We start from the raw sequence: 24,537 nt of genomic DNA on the forward strand, positions 1-24,537 counted from the left end.
GCCAGAAGCATACTGTCTCTCTAAAGGTCAAAGGGTAGAAACTGGCAAAGGGTAGAAACTGTCTTCTTAAACGATACTTTTGAAAGCCTCTAGGCAACCAATTCTTTCTGTTTCTTAACTGAACTGCATGTCTTTCTGGCTACAAGCATTGGACTCTTTTTTTTTTTTTTTTAGAAAATTCTTTGTTAGTTGTGGTAATTATAGTTCAAAGACACATGATATTCTATATGGTGTTCCACAAGGCTCTATCCTGGGTCTGCTGCTCTTTTCGATTTACATGCTTCCATTAGGTCAGCTTATCTCGGGGCACAATGTGAGCTACCACAGCTATGCTGATGACATGGAAGTGTATTTATCAATAGCACCTGATGACCCTGACTCTGTTAATTCACTGACACAATGTCTTACTTGTGTTTCTGAATGGATGAGTAGTAATTTTTTCAAGCTATATAAAGAGAAAACTGAAATTTATTGATTGGCAATAATGGATATAATAAGGCTATTAGAAATAAACTTGATGCATTAGGATTAAATGTCCAGATGGAGGTAAAGATTTTAGGAGTAACTGTTGACTGTGACCTGGATTTTATATTGCATATTAATCAGACCACTAGGACAGCATTTTTTCACTTAAGAAATATAGCAAAAGTTAGACCTCTTATATCACTGAAAGATGCTGAGACATTAGTTCATGCTTTTGTTTTCAGTCGACTAGATTACTGTAACGCACTCCTCTCAGGACTACCCAAAAGACATAAATCGACTGCAACGAGTGCAGAATGCAGCTGCTAGAATCCTAACTAGGAAAAGAAAATCCGAGCACATCACTCCAATTTTGATGTCACTACCTGTGTCATTTGGAATTGACTTTAAAATACTGCTTATGGTTTACAAAGCCTTAAATAATCTCACTCCATCTTATATTTTGGAATGTCTGACACCTTACATTCCAAATCATAACCTTAGATCCTCAAATGAGTGTCTCCTTATAATTCCAAAAGCTAAACTTAAAAGAAGTGGTGAGGCGGCCTTCTGCTGTTATGCACCTAAAATCTGGAATAGGCTGCCAATAGGAATTCGCCAGACTAATACAGTAGAACACTTTAAAACACTGCTAAAAACTCATTACTTTAACATGGCTTTCTCATCGCTTCATTTTAGTTTAATCCTGATACTCTGTATATTCAATTTATTATCATTACTATTCATGGTGGCTCCAAACTTCATCCTAACCCCTACTCTCTCTTCTGTTCTTTTTCCGGTTTTCTGTGGTGGCAACCTGCACCACCACCACCTAATCAAAGCACCATGATGTCCCAACATTGATGGATTAAAGGCCAGAAGTCCACATGATCGTTACCACCAAGTCCTTCCATGAGAACCCTGAATAAATGAGGACTAACCATTCATGTTAGGCAGAATGCCTAGATGGGGCTGGGTGGTCTCGTGGCCTCAGAACCCCTGCAGATTTTATTTTTTCTCCAGCCGTCTGGAGTTTTTTTGTTTTTTCTGTCCTCCCTGACCATCAGACCTTACTGTTATTCAATGTTAATTAGTGTTCTCTGATTTTAATTCTTACTTTTTTTCTCTTTCTTCATCATGTAAAGCACTTTGAGCTGCATTATTTGTATGAAAAGGTACTACATAAATAAATGTTGTGGTTGTTTTTGTTTCTATCCAGGGATTTGATTTTTTTTTTTATGTTGGTTTACACTTAGTTCTGTTATGAATATTTTGTTTTCCTTACATTAAACAACATTTAATTCCATAACACATTTTCATACAAAACATGCAACTCAAAGTGCTTTACAAGATGTTCTCCTGCAAAGCCTTACTTTGTTTCATGGAGGTATTCTGTGATTGAGTTGGGTTTAGAAGACAATCAGTGGTTGAAAATAAAACTCTTGGACTTCCTACATTATCGTTAGCCGTACTTTACAACAGATTTCCAGTACAGTTGGCATGTTTTGTAGAAAAATGTCGATTGAGATTGTGCTCCTCATGCGCAGTTGCCAACAAGGAGCCAGGGAAAAGAACGGCACATACGTGTTGCCTCTGATGATGAGTGAACAAAGTGAGGTGGGAGGTTGCGTCACCTCATGATGAAATAAGCATTCGTAGCATGTGTGTGCTTTTTTCAGTTATTATTGCCTAATTGTCTACAGAACACAGACGGCAATTCACATCTGGACATCAACCTTCAAAGTCAATAACAGAGCTGATGAGGATGTGAATCCCCGTCCCAGGCCCTGAAAGATTCCACGGAAGATGATGAGCGGTACAGAAAAGTGTGCAGTCCCTTTATAAAATGGCTGAATGTCGGAACAATGCTTTGCTTTGGACATTTTTCTTTCTTAAACATTATTTTGCAATATGAATGCAAACTCAAGTTGTAGATCAATACTCAGTAACTTTTTTGGCCCCAAAAAACTGGACGTATTCGGTAAGTTTTAACGCTTTTTTATTCAACTATGGATCCGTGTACTCATTAGCCCCCTATTGTAAGGTGCAAGAACAGATGAGGAATTTTTAAAATTTATAAAAGAAAAAAAAAACACTTCATTTTAGATCACAATTTTATGTGATAAATTAATACTGTATACACCATGATTGTGTAAAAAGAACGTTGACTTTAAAAATACTGAATTTATTCTTCTGAGGAGTGAAGACTTCAGAACAAAGCATCACCTCCATCCTGTGAGAACTCTCGAGTATCACTGCTTTATACCGGGATTCTGAGACTTATAGTGAAGATATGGGAGGAAGACGAGTGCATACCAGCTGTGAAGAAGATCAGCAGCGATATGGTAAAGCATGTATGCACCAAAGAACTTTTTAAATTAGAGAGGTGGATCCTTTCAGGTAAATTAAAGACTAGAAATCTTACAAAAGCATTTCAAAGATGGTTTGTAATGAATAAAGGGCTCTTGGAGTAATTCTTTAGACAATAATTAAGAACGAGAGATATAATTCATAAGTTTGTGCCCCCTTCTTTTATGCTGTTTGCTTATAATTCTATATACCTGCATGACTTTAGGAATCATTTTACAAGAACTAGGGAAATAGAATTGGCAAGCTTGTTGAGTTTAATGTTCTGTTCTCATCAAATCTGCTCTAATATATCCATCTTCTATTACCTTTATGTTATACATAACTTAGAAATTTCAAGAACAGGGAGACAATTTTATTACGATAGCTGATTTTTAATATTTTTTGCTTTGTCTAATTATTTTTTTTATTACACTGCTTTTGAATTGCCAACATTTTTAAAATATTATTGTTTGCTAATTATATCTCTTAATTTTGTACATCATTATGTTTTACATTTTATTTGTACAGCAGTTTTTAGAGGACACTGAAATTCTGAAGATCTGTTGCTATGACTAGATGACCCTTAGCCTGGGGACAGTTCTGGAGGTGTGACGTTAGCAGTGCAACTATATTCAAGTTTCTATAATGTGTAACGCTCTGTACATACTATCTGAAAATTGTTTTTGCCCGCGCTTTAGTTTTTATCTTCTATTTATAGAGGTTTTATTGAGTTTTATGATTTTAACTTGGCTTTGACATTGTTCTGCCTTAGAAGAAGACAGTGCATATTTTTAATTAATGGGATCAGAAAATGAAACGTAGCCAGGAAGACCAGCCAGGGTCAAACCCCAAAATCGGTTGTCAAAAATTATAACATTAAACAAAATCAAAGATTTTTATAACAAAAAGATGTTTGGTAACTGCCAGATGGAGTTTAAATCGCAAAAGTCACACACCAAATGCTATTGTTTTTAATCCTATACTCGGAAGAATTTTGAGTAGACATGCCCACCCGTTACAACAATTACGTCACATACAAGGGATTCCAAAATGTTTGCAGGAAAGTTTGCTGTAGCAACAGGTGACACAATTGTGGCATTGCAAGAATACTCTAAAAATGCACAACTTTTTCAGGAAAACTCTCAACGACCATCTAATTTCTTGGGTCAAAAAAACCCCAAATGCTAAAATGCATTCAAGAATTACCACAAAATTTGATTTGACATCCCAATCACAACGGACACCCGATGTTTAGCCCACACTTTCTTTTTTGACATTTCATTTTTCTGTCAGTTTTTTTTTCATTTTGAATGTCACTTTTTCACCGTGTGTCAGATATTTCCAGGTTAGGTGTTTACAAATCACATTTCTCCACTTCCCAATGACAAGGTAGAGAGAGCAAAGCTTGCTCTGTGTGCACCTTCACTGATTTATTGAAATTAATTCCTTTTATAGTTCTGACATCGTGGCTTGATTAGGATATTTCATACCTGAAATTGTCTTAAAACAGTACTTTTTGAGCCACAGCCTCCAAATAAAAAAAACATATGCTTGAGAAATCTGAAAATGAATTAAAAGTCAAAAGTAGAGAATTGTGACTTTTACATCCATCATCATTCAACTGTAGTAAATCACCTTATTTCAGAATGAATTCTTCTGTTCCTGTAGCCATTTTTGGCAGTCAAAAAATCTCATAGGGAAAGACGGACTTGGGAGGGTGGGATGGAGAAGCAAGTGACTACCAATAGACTGCCAAGATGCTAAGAAGGAGCATAAAGCAGGGTACAGATATTTAAATGCCTTATGATTAAAAAAAGTCAAGGCATTTACTAAGGAAATTAATCCACATGGTTCTAACAATACTCTTGATAGGGCAGGGAGTATAGCCAAAATGGTTGACCCCAGTAGGGTGTATGATGATTTAATGACACAAGTTACAGGCCTCGTTTTCAAAAATGGTTAGTGCATGTTTTTACAGCAAAGACTTCTAAACAGCTATCCAAGACTGGTATCAGCAGATCATTACCAACAATGGCGTATATTCATTTGTAGAAGGTTTCATTAATAGCAATTAAGACCGGAATCCTAATAACTTGACCAAGACACCCTTGTCCTATCTTCTTTAATCCAAATAGGATTCCCAATTATATGTAACGACCCCACATCTCAAATTGTCCTTCCATAACAGCATAATGAGATCACTTGTCAAAGATCTGCCATCCTATATAAAAGACACTAACCAAATTCTCTATTTCTTATGCGGCTTTAGATCTTAAAATCTTAACTACTTCACTTTCACCATGGGCATTTTTTTTTTTTTTATCTGTAGTCCTTTACTTCCCACAATGAGGACCTGATAACTCTGAGACAGGACTTCAATAAACATCCCAGACGTCCTATTCAGAATATTCTCCTCAGAACTTTTTTCCTTCAATAAATGAAAGGAAAAAAGCTGTGTATCGAGTTTACACAGGTTGTCTTTTGAATTATAATTTGTCTGGTGACCAAAACGAATTGTGTGTTATGAATAAGGAAAGAAAAAAAAATCTGTATTTAGGACAGTACTGGGCTTTCAACAAGTTCTTTCTCTGTGGCAGAAAATAAAATAATAAAAAAAAAAAATCCGAAATTTACAGCTCAAATTTTAATTTATTGTGAACTTCTTAAAACCATCACAGTTTCAAAATTATACGATGTTGGACCACATTCAGAGCAGCATACCAGACACTGCAGTACGCCTATCGGCCCAACAGGTCCACCTCAGATGCCATTGTGGCCACACTACATTATTCCCTCTCCCATCTGGAGAACAAAAACTCCTACATCAGGATGCTCATTGTTGACTACAGCTCTATCTTCAACACGGTTACCCCCCATAAACTGTCTGCATTTGGCCTGCACCCCACCCTCTGTGACTGGCTCCTAGACTTTTTGACTGGCAGGCCCCAGTCTGTCAGGATTGGTAATAGGATTTCAGCCACCATTATCACAAACACAGACACCCCACAGGGATGCGTCCTCAGCCCCATCCTCTACACCCTGTTCACCCAGGACTGTGTCACCTCTCACAAAGACAACAACATCCTAAAGTTTGTAGACGACACTGCAGTGATTGGACATATCACTGGTTTGGATGAGGCAGCCTACATGAGGGAGGTGGACTGTCTGGCATCATGGTGCGAGTACAACAACCTTACCATCAACACAGACAAGATAAAGGAGATGATACGGGACATGTGGAAGGAGAGGAGACCTTACCGGCCACTGTTCATCCAAGGGCTTGAAGTGGAGAGGGTGAGCAGCATTAAATACCTGGACGTCTACATCAGTGAGGATCTCACTTGGACACTGAACACCACACAGCTGGTCAAGAGGGCTCTACAACGGCTGTACTTTGCGGAGGCTGAAGAAGTTTGGTATGTCGACTAAGATCTTCATCAACTTTTGCAGCTGCACTGTTGAGAGCATTTTGACCAGCTGCATCACCGTGTGGTATGGCAACATTACTGTTATAGACCGCAAAACGCCTACAGAGAGTGGTAAAGACTGCTGAGAAGATCACCATGACCCCACGGCCTTCTCTGCAGAGCATCTACAAATGCAGAGTCTGCAGGAGAACTGCCTCGATCCGCAGGGCGCCCACCCACCCACGAACTGTTCACACTTCTACCCTCAGGCGTGAGGTACAGAAGTATGAAATGCATTCCAGGCTAAAGAACTCTTTCTTTACCAAGGCCATTAGACTCCTAAATAACTGACTGGAGTTTATAACCATGGTTCACCTCACTCTATCCACCTCACACAACTGTATTTGACTTGTCCATCACACCTGCACAATTGCACTTTATACTTCTGTTTTTATACTGTATGCTGCCTCTGCTACTTATTATTTATGTTTATCTTTATACGTTGGTTTTGTCATTTGGTGTGGACACCAAAGAAAGAATTTCACTGTATAGGGAAACACGTTTCCTTACTGTGCACATGATAATAAACTTTGAACTTGAAATATTTGATCAAATGTCCCCATAGCGCATTTCAGCTCAATCAGAGGTTCTTCATAGCCATCAACAAGCTTCTGGCAGAATTCTGGTTGAATATTTGATCACTCTTCTTGAAGGAATTGGTATAATTAAACTGAATAAGCTTGTTTCCTGGCATGGACCCGACCTTTAATCACATCCACATATTTTCAATAGGGGCAAGGTAAGGACTTTAGGAAGGCCATTCCAAATACTTACTTTTAGCCTGATTTGGACATTCCAAAAAACAGCTTTGTTGAGTATTTAGAGTTCGTTGTCTTGTAGAAACGCCCAGTTGTGTCCAAGTTTCAATATTCTAGCTGATGGTTTCAGGTCATACTGAAAAATTTAGAAGGGAATCCTCCATCATCGTTATTCCTTCCACTTTGAGCAATACAAAACAGCCTGAGAGTCACCCCCACCTTTTCTCCTCCTTACATACCTCTGGTCACTGTAGCCAAACAGCTCAATCTTTGTCATATCTGATCATAAAGTTTTCCTCCTGAAGGCCTTTTCTTTGTCCATGTGATAAGTGACAAACATTAGTCGAGCTTCAAGGCCGTCCAAGAGAAATGCTTCCTCATCTGTGAGTTGTGGAAGAGGTGGCTTGTCATAAAACGCAAGTCAGGAAGGCAGTGATTAGGTACATCAGAAAACAAACTGCTAAAATAATCATGTATTTCCTTATTAATAATTGAGAATCAGTAGATGTTGAACCTGATTTAGCGGGGATTATTGCAAATGCATCACACTTTCTAAGTCTTGGTCAAGTACTGTAATTTAATGGGCTTGGCTCCCAATGTATAATAATGGGTCCTGGTGCAGACAATCAAAAACTTGGCTCACTCAGGGCACTGACCTAACCATCTCTAGATCATGATTCTTATCCAATAGCTGGGATGTGTTCTTTCTAATAGCAAACAGATTATTCTTCCAATTGACAAATATAGTAACACAAATATAGATATGAAATATGGTATGTTAATATTATAAAAGAAGAAGCAGCAGGAAAGTCTTTGAAATAACATTTAATTTGGACAATAAAACTGGAGTGCATAAGCAGAAACCCAAGATGGTTGTCTTTAAATTAAATTTGAAATATACACACATTCAAACAGTTGTTTATTATCATGTGTCCTATGCATCTTCTGTGGAATATAAACCAAAAAAAAAAAATCACTTTTTCCTTTTTATATGAAATAAAAATTAATATAAATACCTTCACATACATCCACAGTTCAACTCAGTAAAATGAATGCTTAATCTACCAATGAAGTATACACAATATACTATACACTAAAATTTATTTGGCTCAATGATCTATGTGCTAGTTTGCTAATAAAATTGTAAGTGTTCAAATCAATTTTTTGCGTACAGATTATGCTTTGAAACTTTCATAAAGAAAAAAGTATAGTGCGTTATGAATCACTGCTTGCCTCTATTAGAAATTCACAAGGCCAAACCTAAAACTGAGAAATAGAAATTCTGCGTGCATACCAATTTTGAGAATATTGGGCTCATAAATAAATAAAGGAAAGCTTTGTTGTATGTTAACATTTCAATTATAACTGATGAAAAGTGGAGGAGGTAGTGTTATAGACAGTAATAACCAACTAATGATTCCTTCTTTGACTATACAATAAGAAACAGTAAGATAAAAAATTACAGGACATGTAATGCAAAAATAGAAATATATTTTAAAAACTACTACAGATATAGAAACATTTTAATAGCCAATGAAAGGTCCATGCAACACGTTGAATTAAGAACATGTTGGCTACTTGTTATATTGTACATACTGATATATGGAGTCTTTAATTACAACCGCAAACAGTGTGACAGCTCAGTGAATCAAATGTGCTTGGCTACTACATTAACAGAAGCTCGAACGAGTACAAAACATAGTAGTTCAATCCAACGTGATGTGATATGGGCTACGATGGCACTTGGAAAAACAGGTTACTGTAACTTGCTGTCTTTGTTTCTCTAAAGAACATTAAATAGATAAATGCTGGGAAAATTATGCTTATGAGAAGAAATGCACCCAATACTTGGCTTTAGGAAGAAAGATACCACAATTATGAATAGAGGAAGTGGCAAGACAACCAATGAACAGTAAGGTGTGCATGTGTGCCATAGGGGGAAGCAACAGGATGCAAAAATTAAGATTTGTCCATCACAGCCTACTGCCTTTTAGAAATCACATCCTATGGGTCAATCCAGTTAAAACCAAACATATAAATACAAAGTCAGTGAGTACATTAACAATAAAAGCCACTAAAGTTACGGATCTTGGTATATTTTGCCATACTTCCTTATGACATGGCTCTGTGGTAATCAAAGCAACATTTAAACTTTTGACACTAGTTTGAGTCTTCTAAAGAGGATAACAATGCAATGCTCTAAAAATTGGTTATGGGTCTGTACTATAAAACTACAAGTATGTAATAATAATTAAAAAAAATAAATTAAGACAACACAGACACAGAACATATATTATGAAAAGTGTATTAATGTAGCTGGCCAGTTACCTGCTACATTGCTCCAAGGAAAATGGACATAACCTGTCATTGCTCTTTTAATTTGCTAAATCTAACTCTGGTTTTGTTTTCTTCCCTCCTAATGCAATGCATTTTAAATTCTAACTTCATGTACCTTATATATACACACATCTATTTGTCAACATACAGAATGTTTTGTTTTCTTAGGCTTAATTTGCAAATATACAGTATGTTCATACTTAATTTAAACTATTACATATTTCAATTAAGGCATTAATACATAAGTATAAATGTACTAACAACTATACACAGCAGCATAGAAATAACTATTGATAGGTAAGATTTTTTTTTTGCTTTGTGTAGCAACCCCATAAAAAATGTTTACTTATTAAAAAAAAAAAAGGCTCTTCATTGTAGAAATAGAAAATCTGTTAACTTCACTAAAATAAAACAAAATATTTATCTACAGTATATTTTATAAGAAAAACTTCACACAGATGTCAAATATTAGGTATTACATTTTGTAACAGATTTAGGTACTGTCACTTTAATCTGTCAGACAGCCTTTCAGGACCAAGTTCTTACCTATGTATTACATACATTCCTTTTTTATCTTAAAGCAGTTCAAAGCATATTCTTCATCCTTGTGATTTGGCGCTTTTTAGAAAAATGACAAAAGAAGCTGAATGTGTACCAGTAATGTTCAAGAGATACCGCATTCATTCCCTTGGAAGCACTTATTAGACGTGATCTCAAACCACTATATGAATAGTGCATGCTCACTTCATTTACCAAGTTAATTATATTTCTCCTGTTAATGATGATCCTGTTCAGTTTCATCTCTTTGTTCAGGGTCTAATAAAGAAGGAAAAAAAACAATATTTTTTTTTTTATCATAAACAGCAATAGAATATTAAACTCTCATGTAATTTAACACAAAACTGTACATACCAAAGGCAAATGGTCATTTAAAGTTTCAATAATTAGAAGGTATTCTGATGACACAAACAGCATAAAAAAGTCTCCGTGAAAGTTTTCCCAGAGATATCAAAATCATAATAAAATAACATAGAATATATTTAAAACAGCATTATGGGATTTTACCAGTGTACTTACTGCAGTAAAACCTATTCAAACAGCACATCTTCATTTTTATATATGTCTTACCCAGTAATTAAATTTGAAAATCATGGGACACAACTTTATATTATATATATATATATATATATATATTAGTATAGTATAGTATAGTATAGTATGTAGCAATTTCTTGGATGGGTTTTTTTCTGTTTTAGCAGCTTAAGGATGGCTTCTTTCACCTGCATGGAGAGCTCTTTTTACAGCATGTTGTCTGTTCACAGCAAAATCTTCCACTTGCAAGCACCACACCTCAAATCAACTCCAGACCTTTTATCTGCTTAATTGATAATGACATAACGACAGACTTGCCCACACCTGCCCATGAAATAGCCTTTGAGTCAATTGTCCAATTACTTTTGAGCCCCTGAAATAAAGGGATTGTGCTGAAAAAATGCTTTAGTTGCCTCACATTTTTATCCAATCTTTTTGTTCAACCCACTGAACTAAAGCTGAAAGTCTGCACTTCAACTGCATCCGAGTTGTTTCATTTAAAATTCACTGTGGTAATGTACAGAACCAAAATTAGAAAAAGTTGTCTCTGTCCAAATATTTATGGACCTAACTGTATATAGTGTCTGTATATATATATATATATATATATATATATATATATATATATATATATACACTAGCAAAATACCCACACTTCGTAGCAGAGAAGTAGTGTATTAAAGAAGTTATGAAAAAGAAGAGTAAACATTTTAAAAATAACGACATGATTGTCAATGTAATTGTTTTGTGACTGTTATGAGTGTTGCTGTCATCAAGGATTTGATTATCATTATTTCTTTCAATCAGGTTCATATTTGGAGGATGTGTTCTGTTCAAGTTTCATTCCGTGTTTGTGTAGTCATCTTCGTTTACATAAGCACAGTCCTTCACCAGCAATTTTAACTCCGTTACAGCAATTTTAACTCCGTTACAAAGTGATCAATAGTCTCGTTTATACCCTGCGTCTTCTCATTAAATTTGTATCTCGCGAATATCGTATTCGTTGTAGGCATGACAAATGCCAGCGGCAGCCTGTCTATGAACTTAATTTAAACTTAAGGTTTACACCGTGCTTTGTTTCCGCAGTAGCTGCACTTATGAATATGCTTGTATGCGTCACTCGCTTCATATTCTTTTTCTGCCTTCTCAATTGTGTAATGCATTTTTTGTTCAGCACTCTTTGGAGCTCTTGCTTGTTCTCTGCATACTGCATTCACAGTCAGTTCACGTGAGCCGCTCGGAGTACATGCATCGAAGGTTCTCAGCTGTGCTCATTTTCTCTCGTGCGATCTTGCGATGTCCACAGCTTTATTTAATGCTAGCTAAGAGTGAGTTTGTGCCAAAAACACTAGTCTAGCCCTGACCATCTCATCTTCGTTTGCATAAGCACAGTCCTTCACCCACGAATATTTAGTGGCAGCATGTCTATTGGATTGCTGCTGACGGAGGCCTTATATGGGCAGGCATTCAATTACGTGAGAGGCGTGATGATGGGGGACACAACTCCGCCTCTCACAGCGACCGAGCTGCAAGCTATGGCCGTATATATGTACGTAAGTAGGTTCCAGTTATGACCGTTACGCATAGAATTTCAAAACAAAACCTGCTTAACTTTTGTAAGTAAGCTGTAAGGAATGAGCCTGCCAAATTTCAGCCTTCTACCTACACGGGAAGTTGGAGAATTAGTGATGAGTCAGTGAGTGAGTGAGTCGGTCAGGGCTTTGCCTTTTATTAGTACAGATATAGATATATATATATATATAGATATATATATATATATGAAAAGCACTTCAAAGCCATCAATCAGAACCCCTGTATGTAATGTGATCTAAATTTTGTGATTTGTACTGACCCATTTTTGTGGTTTTTAAAGATTTTAAAGAGCCCTCTGTTAACATGAAAATGTGTTTATATGCTTTCACTGTAATGGTATATAATTCCATTTGTGACACTGTCCAGGCATTCTGTGTGATACCAACTCTTATGGCTTTTGGGTATGAATGCTGGTATATAGATAGATGTGCTTCCAAATGCAGCAGGCAGGTTAACCAAATTCATGGATGATGTAGACACATTAACATTTGTATAAAGCCACATAAATAAGATCAATATGCTCTATAGGAATTACCCTAATTTATTTCCATTTGTGTATTTTTGGTGGCTTTTGCTCCACAGCTTTTTCTGGTAATGGCCAAAATAATGCAGTATAAAATTAAACCTCATCCATCCTCTTCCACTTATCCGAGGTCAGGTCGCAGGGGCAGCAGCTTGAGCAGAGAGACCCAGACTTCCCTCTCCCCAGCCACTTCTTCAAGCTCTTCCGGGAGAATCCCAAGGCGTTCCCAGGCCAGCCGGGAGACATAGTCTTCCCCAGGGCCTCCTCCCAGCTGGACGTACCCGGAACACCTCACGAGGGAGGCGTCCAGGAGGCATCCTGATCAGATCCAGAGCCACCTCATCGGACTCCTCTCAATGCGGAGGAGCAGCAGCTCTACTCCGAGTCCCTCCCGGATAACAGCTTCTCACCCTATCTTTAAGGGAAAGTCCAGACACCCTACGGAGGAAACCCGTTTCGAATGCTTGTATTCGCGATCTCGTTCTTTCGGTCACTACCCATAGCTCATGACCATAGATGAGGGGAGGAACGTAGATCGACTGGTAAACTGAGACCTTTGCCTTATGACTCAGATCCTTTTTCACCACGACAGACCGATGCAGAGCCCGCATCACTGCGGATGCCACACCGATCCACCTGTCGATTTCATGCTCCATTCTTCCCTCACTCGTGAACAAGACCCCGAGATACTTGAACTCCTCCACTTGGGGCAGGATCTCTCCCCCAACCCTGAGAGGGCACTCCACCCTTTTCCGGCTGAGGACCATGGTCTCGGATTTGAAGGTGCTGATTCTCATCCCAGCCGCTTCACACTCAGCTGCGAACCGATCCAGAGAGAGCTGAAGATCACGGCCTGATGAAGCAAACAGGATAACATCATCTGCAAAAAGCAGTGACCCAATCCTGAGTCCACCAATCCGAACCCCCTCAACACCCTGGCTGTGCCTAGAAATTCTGTCCATAAAAGTTATGAACAGAATCTGTGACAAAGGGCAGCCCTGGCAGAGTCCAACGCTCACTGGAAATGGGCTTAACTTACTGCCGGCAATGAGGACCAAGCTCTGACACCGGTTGTACAGGGACCGAACAGCTCTTATCAGGGGGTCCGGTACCCCATACTCCCAGACCACCCCCCACAGGACTCCCCGAGGGACACGGTCGAACGCCTTTTCCAAGTCCACAAAAAACACATGTAGATTGGTTGGGCAAACTCCCATGTACCCTCCAGGATTCTGCTAAGGGTGTAGAGCTGGTCCACTGTTCCGCGACCAGGACGAAAACCACACTGTTCCTCCTGAATCCGAGGTTCGACTATCCGATGGACCCTCCTCTCCAGAACCCCCAAATAGACTTTTCCAGGGAGGCTGAGGAGTGTGATCCCTCTGTAGTTGGAACACACCCTCCAGTCCCCATTTTTAAAGAGGGGGACCACCACCCCGGTCTCCCAATCCAGAGGCACTGTCCCCGATGTCCATGCAATGTTGCAGAGACGTGTCAACCAAGACAGTCCTACAACATCCAGAGCCTTGAGGAACTCTGGGCATATCTCATCCACCCCCGGGGCCCTACCACCAAGGAGTTTTTTGACCACCTGGGTGACCTCCGCTCCAGTGATAGGGAAGCCCACCTCCGTGTTCCCAGGCTCTGCTTCCTCATTGGAATTAAACCTAATTAAATTAAACTGTATTATTTTATATAATAAATAAGGCTTTTGTCTATAAAAACACTTGCAAATTATTTTGCAGTAAGACTAAATTAAAATTTTGCAATGATTAGATACTCTAAGAAAGTTTTAGAATTTAGGATAACAGTGGTATTTCATCTTTTCTCGTACTTCTAGGCAAACTGATTACATTTAAAAAATGTTCACATTAACTCATAAAGGTGAGTGTGTACTTAATTACCTTTCTGTTCTGCTAAAGCAGCCTGTTTATCAGCTTCAAACTCGCCAACGTTGTCATCATCACCATTGTAATCAGCCTTATTGTCTTGCTGGTCAACTTCTACATTGGGATTGTTATTCTGCTTACCTGAAAAAATATGGAAAAATTAAATAATGAAAATTTTGAAACTAATACTAAAGTATACAGTTTGCAAAAATATTTTCTATCCAGCCTGCTAATTTATATTTTGAGTAATTTGTTGAACTATAAAACAGTAAATTTGCATATGAATGATTAGGGATATTCAAGACTAGAGTGGCTATATTGAAGTTGACTATAAAAAATGCAATGGAATTCATTATTTAACTGTTAAATTAAGGAGTCTTTCAGGACAGAGAAAATAGTGAAAAAACAGTAAGCATGTAAATAATTTATCCAATGATGGGTGTCTAATTTATTCACATGTACTATTATGAATAGTGGCCACATTGTGTAAAAAAAAAAAAGACAAAGAATGTACATAATCAATCTCTCTAAACCTGTTCCAAACAGCTTGACAGGCTTGCCACTTCCATGGCCAAATGAGTCTTGATTTCTGCTGCAATATTCGAATGGTAGGATCAGAATTTGGAGTCAAAAATATGAAAGCATGGATCCATCCTATATTCTATCAACGGTTCAGGCTGGTGGTGGTGGTGTAATGGTGTGGGGGATATTTTCTTGGCTTTTCATGGCACTTTGGGCCACCTACTACCAACTTTGCACCATGTCCATCCCTTTGCGACCACAATGTACCCATCTTCTGATGACTACTGCCAGCAGGACAACGTGCTGTGTCACAAAGCACAACCATCTCAAACTGGTTTCTTGAACATGAGAATGATTTCACTGTACTCAAATGGCCTCCATAGTCACCAGATCTCCATCCAATTGAGCACGTTTGGGATGTGGTGGAATGGGAGACTTGCATCACAGACATGTAGCTGACAAATCTGCAACAACTGTGTGATACTATCATGTCAATATGCACCAAAATCCCTGAGGAATGTTTCCAACACTTTGCTGAATCTATGCCTTATGAAATAACAGCAGTTCTGATGGCAAAAGGGGATGAACACGGAACTATCAAGGTGTGTGTGCCTAATAACGTGGCTAGTAAATGTATCTAAAAGTGATTTTGTTTTTGAGAGTTCAACAACTAGTATGACCATTTTGGACAAAGCTTAGTTATTTTCTATCATTATCTGCTTGGAAAGTGTTTCATGTGTGAATGCTGTCAACCTACATTCTTGTAGGTGTGCTACATGGGTCAGGACACTGAAGGGGTCTCAACAGGACACACTTCAAAAGTGATTCAAAGTTAATTTATCATTATACTTAAAAAAGCACCATATTATTATACAGTGGTACCTTGAGATACGAGTTTAATTCGTTCCATGACCGAGCTCGTAACTCAAAATGCTCGTAATCTCAAATCAATTTTCCCAATTGAAATTAATTGAAATGAGATTAATTCGTGCCAGCCCCCAAAAAACCACCCTAATTTTTTGTTAAATGTTTTCAACATAAGAAAAATTTATTTATAATGAGTAAATACTATATACAAACAAAATAAAATCTAATATATAAAAGAGAATCTCAAGAAATAAACAGATGTTGGCGAAGCCGATTAGCGTATTGTAATGTATTTTTCTTTCATTTTTGCTTAACTTAATTTTCTTCTTCACTAGTTTTTTTTTTTCTTTTTTGCCACGCTTTCCTCACTTTCATTCTCAAGGCGTTTCAATAGAAACCTATCCAAGGAGCTTTGTTTAGTCCTCCCCTTTAGAATGTTTCTGAAATGAGTTAGGCAAGTGTCATTAAATAGCACTGCTGCACTATCAGTTGCAATTTTTTTCAAGGTTTCTTTTCAGTAAAGTCAAGCGTTAGGCAAGTGTCATTAAATAGTGCCACTGCACTATCAGTTGTAACTTTTTCAGGATGTTTCTTTTCAATAAAGTCAAGTGTTAGGCAAGTGTCATTAAATAGCGCTGCTGCACTATCAGTTGCAATTTTTTCAGGGTGTTTCTTTTCTTTAAAGTTCAAAACTTTTTCCCACATTGCAAACACTTCCTTTATCTCACTTTATGAGGTAACCTCCTCCGCGATACCGATCTCCTGCAGAACCTCCGTATGTTGCCGCGTCTGTAGTTCCGACAACTCCTCCGTCGTCAGTTCCTTGGAATGTGCAGCAACAAGCTCTTTGATGGCTCGTATTTCGAATTTTGGCTTGTAACTCAAGGCAAAAAAATCGACCTAGTGACGGCTCGTATCTCAAAAAACTTGTACGTTGGGGCACTTGTATCTCAAGGTACCACTGTATTCTGTTCCACACAGCTTTTTGTGTTTGCATCTGGCAAAGTTTCTTGTATTTTAAGTCCTCTGAAATAATATAAACTAATTTCTGTGTATGCTGGAACTCAAGGCAGTTTTTACAGAAGGAAACCCATCAACCAAGTTCAAGTACTTTGTGTCTTTCTGAGACACTCAGTCTGAGGTCAAGAGTGCTTTGGTCCATTCAGCTTTCCCTCAACCATAATTATTCTCCCAGATCCTGCCACTAAAAATCAATACTACATAATGATGCTACCACGACCATGCTTCCATACTGAAATAGTATGGTGCAGGTGATAAGCGGTTCTTGATTTCCTCCAGGTGTGTTGCATAGAATGGCCAAACAGCTCAATTTTGGTTTCATTAGACCAGAGAATTTTGTTTCTTATAGACTGAGAATCCTTTAAGTGTCTTTCTACAAACTCCAAGCAAGCTTAAATGTATCATCCAGCCACTATGCCATAAAGCCCAGATTAGTGGAGTGTTGGTGTGGGAGTTGTCCTTCTGGAACATTCTCCCATCCCCACACAGGTTCACAAGAGCTCAGCCAAAATGAACATCGAATTATTGGCTACCTGCCTTACCAAGGCACTTCTCCCCTAAGTGTTATAGTTATTCCAAACTTTTCCATTTAAATTATGGAGCCCACTGTGCTACTTGCATCAACATGATATTTCATTTTTTTATGGATTTGCAAAGATTCCCAGAAATTGTTTTTTTATTTGTTATTCTAGGATACCTTCTATGTTAGGTGTCAAACTCCAGGCCTGGAGGGCCGCAGAAGGCGAGGTTTTCTTTCTAACCCTTTTCCTAATCAGTGTCCAGTTTTCACTGCTAATTAACTACTTTTCCCTCTATTTTAATAGCCCTGTTTTTAAGGATGAAGTCTTCTGAATTAATTCTTTTCTTCATTAAATGACAGTCAAATAGAAATGAGACATGAAACAAGCCAACAGCTGACCAGCTGAATTGGGGTTTCAAACTCCAACCAGTTCCTTAATGAGCAGCTGATTCTTGCTGTTAATTAAACCCGTTATTCAATTCCATGGCGTGTTGCTGCTCTATTTTTGCCACAACATACATTTCCAAAACTGTTGATATTCTGTTTTTATCTAAGAATTCCTAAAATGTTTTGGTAACCTGAAAGATTAACCTTACTGAGACCTTCATCTTTATTTTCAGATTTTGTTTGATGGGTACAGGTGAGCTGGTCATGTCCTGCTTGTTTTATGTCTAATTACTGTCCGGCTGCTAATTAAGGAAAACACAACTAAGGGGCCTGAGTCAAGCTAATTAAAGCTAAGGCTAAAGAAGTTAATTAGCATCAAAAACTGGTCAGTAATTAAGGAGATGGTTAGAATGAAAAATTGCAGCCACTGCGGCCCTCCAGGACTGTAGTTCGACACCCCTGTTCTAGGGGATTAAGTGTTGTAAAATGACAACAAAACAATTTAAACGATTTTAGAATAAGGCTGCAACACAACAAAATGTGAAAAAACGAAGGTATCCAAATAATTCTGAAGGCACTATCTTTTCACTAGGATTTGTTTTATGGCAAAAGCCGAAGAATATACTACTTTACTACTATAATACTACTACTGAAATTATTGGATATCTCCTCCTTTCATTGGATTACTACCTCTGCTCTTTCATTCTAAAACGTAAAGCCTTAAATATAAAAGGCCCACTGCACACTCATACTCCATTCACTGTCTTGCTGCACCTGATCTATGGACTAGAAGAACTAATGAGATGCATTAACTTAATGGCTTGATCTCAAAGATTTCTGCACATATTTCATGCCCATCTTTTTGTTACTTTGGTGGTTCAATGAATACTACCACTCTTCTCATGCTTGATTTGACTTTTTATTCTCATAAGCCTCACCAAATCAACTTCTACATATTTTCTTATTTTTATGGCAATAAAGCAAATAGTGTTTACTACCTAGGAATTAACAGTATACACAGTAAATTTTCCATTACCTTTTGTAAATAGTAATAAATACTTGCAAATACCTCCATAGCCATATGAAAATATACCATAGGTTTTAAATCCTATTTATTTAGTAAACAAATGTATAACGTGAGAAATTATACTTGCCTCTGTGGAGGATTTACTAACCTTCATCAAATAACATATCATCTGGGGAATCATCAAAGATCTCTAAACCATTCTTAATGAGTTCTTCTTCTTGAACTTCTTCCTCTGTTCCTTTTGTTTGAATTAAATCATTTTCAGGTTCTTCATTTAATTGCGCTGTGTCAGTTATTGTACCTTCATTTACTTTTCCTGGATTCTGTAATTCATCTTTTAAAATTGAATTTCCAGTAACTTTTAGCTTTTCTTGGTCTTCTACACTGTGAAGTGGCTTAATAGAAATTGAGTGTGCACCTTCAATATTTGACTTTTGTTCTGCAAAATTATTAAATTGCATATGATTTAGTAAAATACAGTACAGTTTCAGTAAATAATTTTAGGCTGCTTTCACTGTTTGCCTAAAATGTACAGCATAGAAACCAATCAAGATTTAGGTTAGATTTCTGTTTTGAGAAAATAAGACACATTAACACTTTCTAGTGTTGGTCTCAAGTTAAAATTCATTAATAATATTTGACCGTATGTATTTAGTCTTGCTATTGGACTGTTAATGTAGACTTTTAAGGGGAGGAATGACCCATGGTTGGGATTGGTGTGCTGGTCTCTTATTCCATGTGCCATAAACTTACATGAAGGGATTTTAGTGCAGCAAAAATGTATAATGCTTTTTTAAATACTTTCATCCAGGGAATTTGCAGAATGTTACTTCATGCAAACAAATATGATGATCTAATTTAAACAAACAAATAAATTGTAGTGGGCTGCCTCTTTAAATTAGGTTCAGTTACCAGATTAATTAGCACTTGTTCTTGATGTACATGTTAAAATGAGACAATTCAAATCAATGAGAATCTGCGTTCCTTGTTTGGTCCTAACTCATTGAAGATCTGCTTTTTATACATGAACAGGTTTGCTATAAAAGTGCAGAAAAAAGAATGATATTTTTCAAAAATCTTTTTTATACTTGATGTCCTATTACATTAGAAGTGTACTACCCACTTGAAATGATGTAACCTCTAAGCACTGACAGTAACCAGGTATGTGATGCCATGACAGAAGTATGTGGAAGAGAACATGGAGGATGCTTCAGACTTCAGGAAAATGATGATTGAACTGGGGCTGGGCGTGAAAGTCTCTATTATAAAAAAAAATCCTGGAGAGAAACAGTAGGGCGACGAGACGTGATCTTCATGTTAAGATCACAGAAGACACTTAAAAGACCTGTGAGACTAAAGAGATTGGCCATGGAGCATCTCACGGGGACCTTAAACATGAGACTTTGTACCAAGAGATTGACCCAGGACCATCTTGCAATGGCGTAGAACATGAAATTCTTGCAAGACACACCCTACTTACAACCAAATAAGAGCACGGGCAACAACACACTCAGTCGTGTTCTGGCTTTGAGCAAACACAGATCCAGGGCTCTCAGCGCATATAAAGCGTATAAGGACAATATGTTATAAATGAAATGTAGACGACTAAGCGAAGAAGAAAGCAGCATGGAGAAAAGAGACTCAAAAGCATTGGAGAGACAAAAAAGAAAAAGAATAATCTAGGTGCAAATTCAGAAAATAAGGAAAGTAATTACCAGCCCAGAACAAGTGGAATTGGAAAAAAAAAGCATGTCTAATCCAGATTTTGGTGCTATACACATGCAGAGCAGGTTAGAGATTATGAAAGCAGTGGAATTCGAAAGGCTCAAAAAAAAAAAAAACATTGGTGCAATACACATGTGGAGAAAGATAAAGAATATGAAAGTAGGAATGTTAGAAAGTATAAAAAAAAAAAAGAAAGTAAAGATCGTAGGAGCGCAAATAAATGGAAATTATTACTCGAAAAAGGGAAAATAATCACCATGGACCAGGTGTCACTGGGAGAAAAAAAGCAGGATAAAGCGAGGTCAGAAATAAAAGACAGAGTAGAAAACAAAGTGAAATGTCATAAAGAGGTTAAAAAACAAGGGGGGCAAACACATGCAGAGCAGGTTAGAGATAATTAAAACTGGAATTCAAAAGACTCAAAAAAAACGTAGGTGCAAAACACATGCAGAGCAAGTGAACATCACATTAGCGCAAAGAAAGAGAAATTATTACTCAGAGAAATAACGAAAAGGCGAATAGAGATCAAATATATGGACATAGGTGATATCTCAGAAGTATGTAAATATTGTAATGCTTTGAAGTATAAGTCAAGAGAATTTCAAAAATGGAGTTTACCTCACATGCATTTATTGGTTACATTGCAAAAAAAATTATTACCTCCTGATGATATAGATCGCTTTGTGCTGAAATTCCAAACAGAGAACCCTATCCTGAATTATGGTACAAAGTCATTAAACATATGTCTCACTGACCTCATTAAAAAGATTCAGCACGTTGGGAATCGAAAGATTCCAAATATTGTTTTAACAGAAGTTCTGAAAGAGAATTAAAACTAATGAAATTGCAACAATTCAAAGAAAAAAAAATCTTAAAAGTGTGTAACCGGAAAAACAAAAACAGGGGTTGGCAAGCGAAGTGAGCAGGGGGGCAAAGCCCCCTAGTAATTAAAGAAATCAACACAAAAGTGAAGAAAGGTCTGTACTATTTGCATCAGGAGATGAACACTTCACTTCAAGGTAAAGTTCAAGTAACTGATTTAAGGTAAAGCAGAGGGAAAAACTTGGAAGGTAATATAGAGCAATAATAATAAATAACATCAGCAAAATTCAGGAATAAAATGAACTAGATGAGCCAACTTGAGGATGCGAAATATATTGTCACAACCCACATGAAACAATGGAAACAAATGATGTCGGCACCTAATATAAGAATAATTGCATTAGAATGTGAATGTAAAATTTCCCATAACATATTTGTGCAGTCTTAATACAAAATAAGAACAAAGAATACCTGACCCGCGAATTATAAGACACAAGCAATTGGAGATTCTTTGTGTACATTTTGATATTGTTTGTTGTTGTTCTGCACGTGTCCTCATTGAGGCCTACTAACGTTTCTCCCACTAACATTTAAGTCATAACAGGTAAGTTACAGTAAATGATCTTACCAATCATAAAAGTATAAAGAAGTACAACGGGTTATGTAAGATATGAATGAAGTACCCTGTGGCATGCAAGTTGTTTTGTACAGAGCAAACAAACATTTTGATAGTACTATTTAACTTACAAACCAAGCTCAGTGCTCCATTATCTATAGATTATAATGATTTACCATTTCAATGTAATTTACAATATGATTTACTAGGGGGTCATGATATTCAGGTGACATGGACAATCCTGATTTCAAGATATGCATCCAAAAGATAACTGAAGAATATCAGAATGTCACTGTTTTAACAGGCTGTCCATATAATAAAAAAAAATGCTCAGCCAAAACAAACATCTTCACAATATACTGTATTTAGAACTAGGAGTACGAAACTCCAATTAGGACAGTCCTCTCATATCACATTTCCTAGTTCATTGTAATACACATAATAATAGTGTGTTCAAAACTCCAATGGGAAAAGCTTGTAAGGAAAACCAAGAAGCAGACACAACAGTACTGCCATTGATTTGTTTACACTTCAAGCAAAGTGTGAAATTATATGTGTTCATTTGTAAAAGTGCCCTGTCTCCACTTCTGCCTTTCTTTTGTGATGATGACGAGATAAACCAGGTATTGAACAAATGAGGCTGGGCTTTATGCCTGGGTATATATGCTAAGAAAATAATATAAAATGTCCTCAGTGTTTATTTCTTATAAAATAAGAGTAAGGAGCCATTTGCCAATTGTTTAGGTCATGTTAAGTTGATAGAAGTATTTTCTTAGTTACAGTATGTTAACTGTTAGCCTATAAATTGGAGCATAGTATATGGAAGGTTCTTATAACCCCCCACAAGCAAAACTGAAATGGAATATTCTCACTCTCTCATCCCTCTGATTGCAGATTAGTCTCAGTTAGTGACCTGCCTTACCTTGTGTAAGGCATGGAGGGCACACGGTTTCAAACCGTGCCTTACCGTGCTCACTGGTAAGTGCAGAGCCGTACGTTTAGAACGTACTGAATGTGAAGTAAAGCATAGAGAAATAATTCAACATTAACTATAGAAACAATTGGGAGTTTAACAAGAAGAAACATTTTTCTTTTTTTTTTTTTGCTTTTTATTCTACAACCTTTCTCTATTATTGTGTGGCCTGTTTGCTTTGAAATTTTTTTTGGACTGAGATTTCTTTTGGTACGCATTTGGTTTGTGTTTGATCCTGACTTACTCACCAGCAGCTACAATAAGCAAATACTGTCAAAATGTTCTTACTTGTATTCTCAGGAATTTCATTTTCATCTTCCATCACATTATTGTTTATCTCAGGATTTTGTTTTGCTTTAGAGTCATCTTTCTCTGGATTATCTGGTTGTTTACTGAGACTATTTGATATTTTTCCCTCAGGTGTTAGATTTTGATTTGTTGTATTTACACTACTTTGTTTTTTCTTTTCTGCAGTAGGGACACTTTGAGCAACCTGAAAAAGCAAAAATGAAAAATAAAACAGACATAAATTTGAAAAATATACACAATTAGATTAAATTCATAAACAGAAAATGCCTAAACAGATTAAATGTGTAGCTGGATTAAATAAAAATAAATATTGTGATGGACAGCCAGGTCCCATGCCCGGCCGGGACACCCCTGTTGCATATGTTCCGGGGGAGCCACCATGGACAGCTCAATACCTCCCCCAGGACGCTTGGTGGCAGCCTCCCGGCCGTTATTCGTTTCCCCGTCTCCCACGTGGCTCAATGGGACATGGAGTCCTCCACAGCCTGGTTGGGAGATGGGGTGGCTGTTAGGGGCTGCTGCCGAGAGCCAACAACCCGGTTGGACGAGTTATCAGCCCCACCTGGAGGTGCAATCAGGGCCAGCTGGTCAAGCACCTGGAACACTTCCGGGTGGGCTATAAAACGGGCTAGCCTCCCTTCATTCGAGGCCAGAATCGGGAGGAAGAGGTTGCCTGGGAGGAGTGGTGGTGCCAGGAAGGGTTGTTTGAGCAGTGTTTTGTGCTTTTGAGACTGTGTTGTGGCTGGGGGGAGTACGGGGAAGACATGCCCTCCAGCTGAAGAAAACTAATAAAAGCCTGTTTGTTTGACGCGTGCCTCTGCGTAAGTCTGTGCCGGGTCGGGCGGTATATAGCACCTTTTACAATATATATTGACACTATTTTTAACGATACCAAAGGTGGTCTACAGAAAAACTAAAGCTGGTATTTTATTTTTATATGGTTTGGAAACTGCAAGGGTCATCTGCCATGGTCTGTTAAAAAAAAAAAAAAACAGGAAACACATTTACATTTTTATAAGGTAAGCACCCATCCTCTCTTCGAACCAGCGTTTTCTGTCTCAAGTTCTACCTTAAGCATACTTGATAGAAAGAAAAAAAAAAGTTGGGTAAGGCCAGCAGAAGTTGGCAATGGTCAGAGCTGAACAAGACAGCTACTGTATATCCTGGAACATGCTGATGCAAAAAATGTATGAGGCAGAATGTAAAGAATAATAAATAAACAGCATATATACTGCTGAGAATCACAAGTTTTCCACACAAGGGATTTTTTATTTGAATT

At 37.5% G+C, this 24,537-nt stretch overlaps 1 protein-coding gene across 3 annotated transcripts in view; it reads right to left on the reverse strand.

Moving 5' to 3' along the window:
* Positions 1 to 7,842: 7,842 nt before the first annotated feature.
* The window catches only part of golm1 (golgi membrane protein 1), a 54,965-nt gene continuing 38,270 nt past the window's right edge, over positions 7,843 to 24,537 (reverse strand). For all 3 annotated transcript variants that reach the window (XM_039750603.1, XM_039750604.1, XM_039750605.1), the window contains exons 7-10: positions 23,238 to 23,442; positions 18,962 to 19,252; positions 14,486 to 14,611; positions 7,843 to 10,189 (exon numbers count right to left, since the gene is read on the reverse strand). In XM_039750603.1, the coding sequence (XP_039606537.1) occupies positions 10,149 to 10,189; positions 14,486 to 14,611; positions 18,962 to 19,252; positions 23,238 to 23,442 (663 nt within the window). In that variant the 3' untranslated portion in view covers positions 7,843 to 10,148. The remainder of the gene's footprint in view (positions 10,190 to 14,485; positions 14,612 to 18,961; positions 19,253 to 23,237; positions 23,443 to 24,537) is intronic.

Source organism: Polypterus senegalus, chromosome 4 (assembly GCF_016835505.1).
Source record: "Polypterus senegalus isolate Bchr_013 chromosome 4, ASM1683550v1, whole genome shotgun sequence".
NCBI classification, from domain to species: domain Eukaryota; kingdom Metazoa; phylum Chordata; class Cladistia; order Polypteriformes; family Polypteridae; genus Polypterus; species Polypterus senegalus.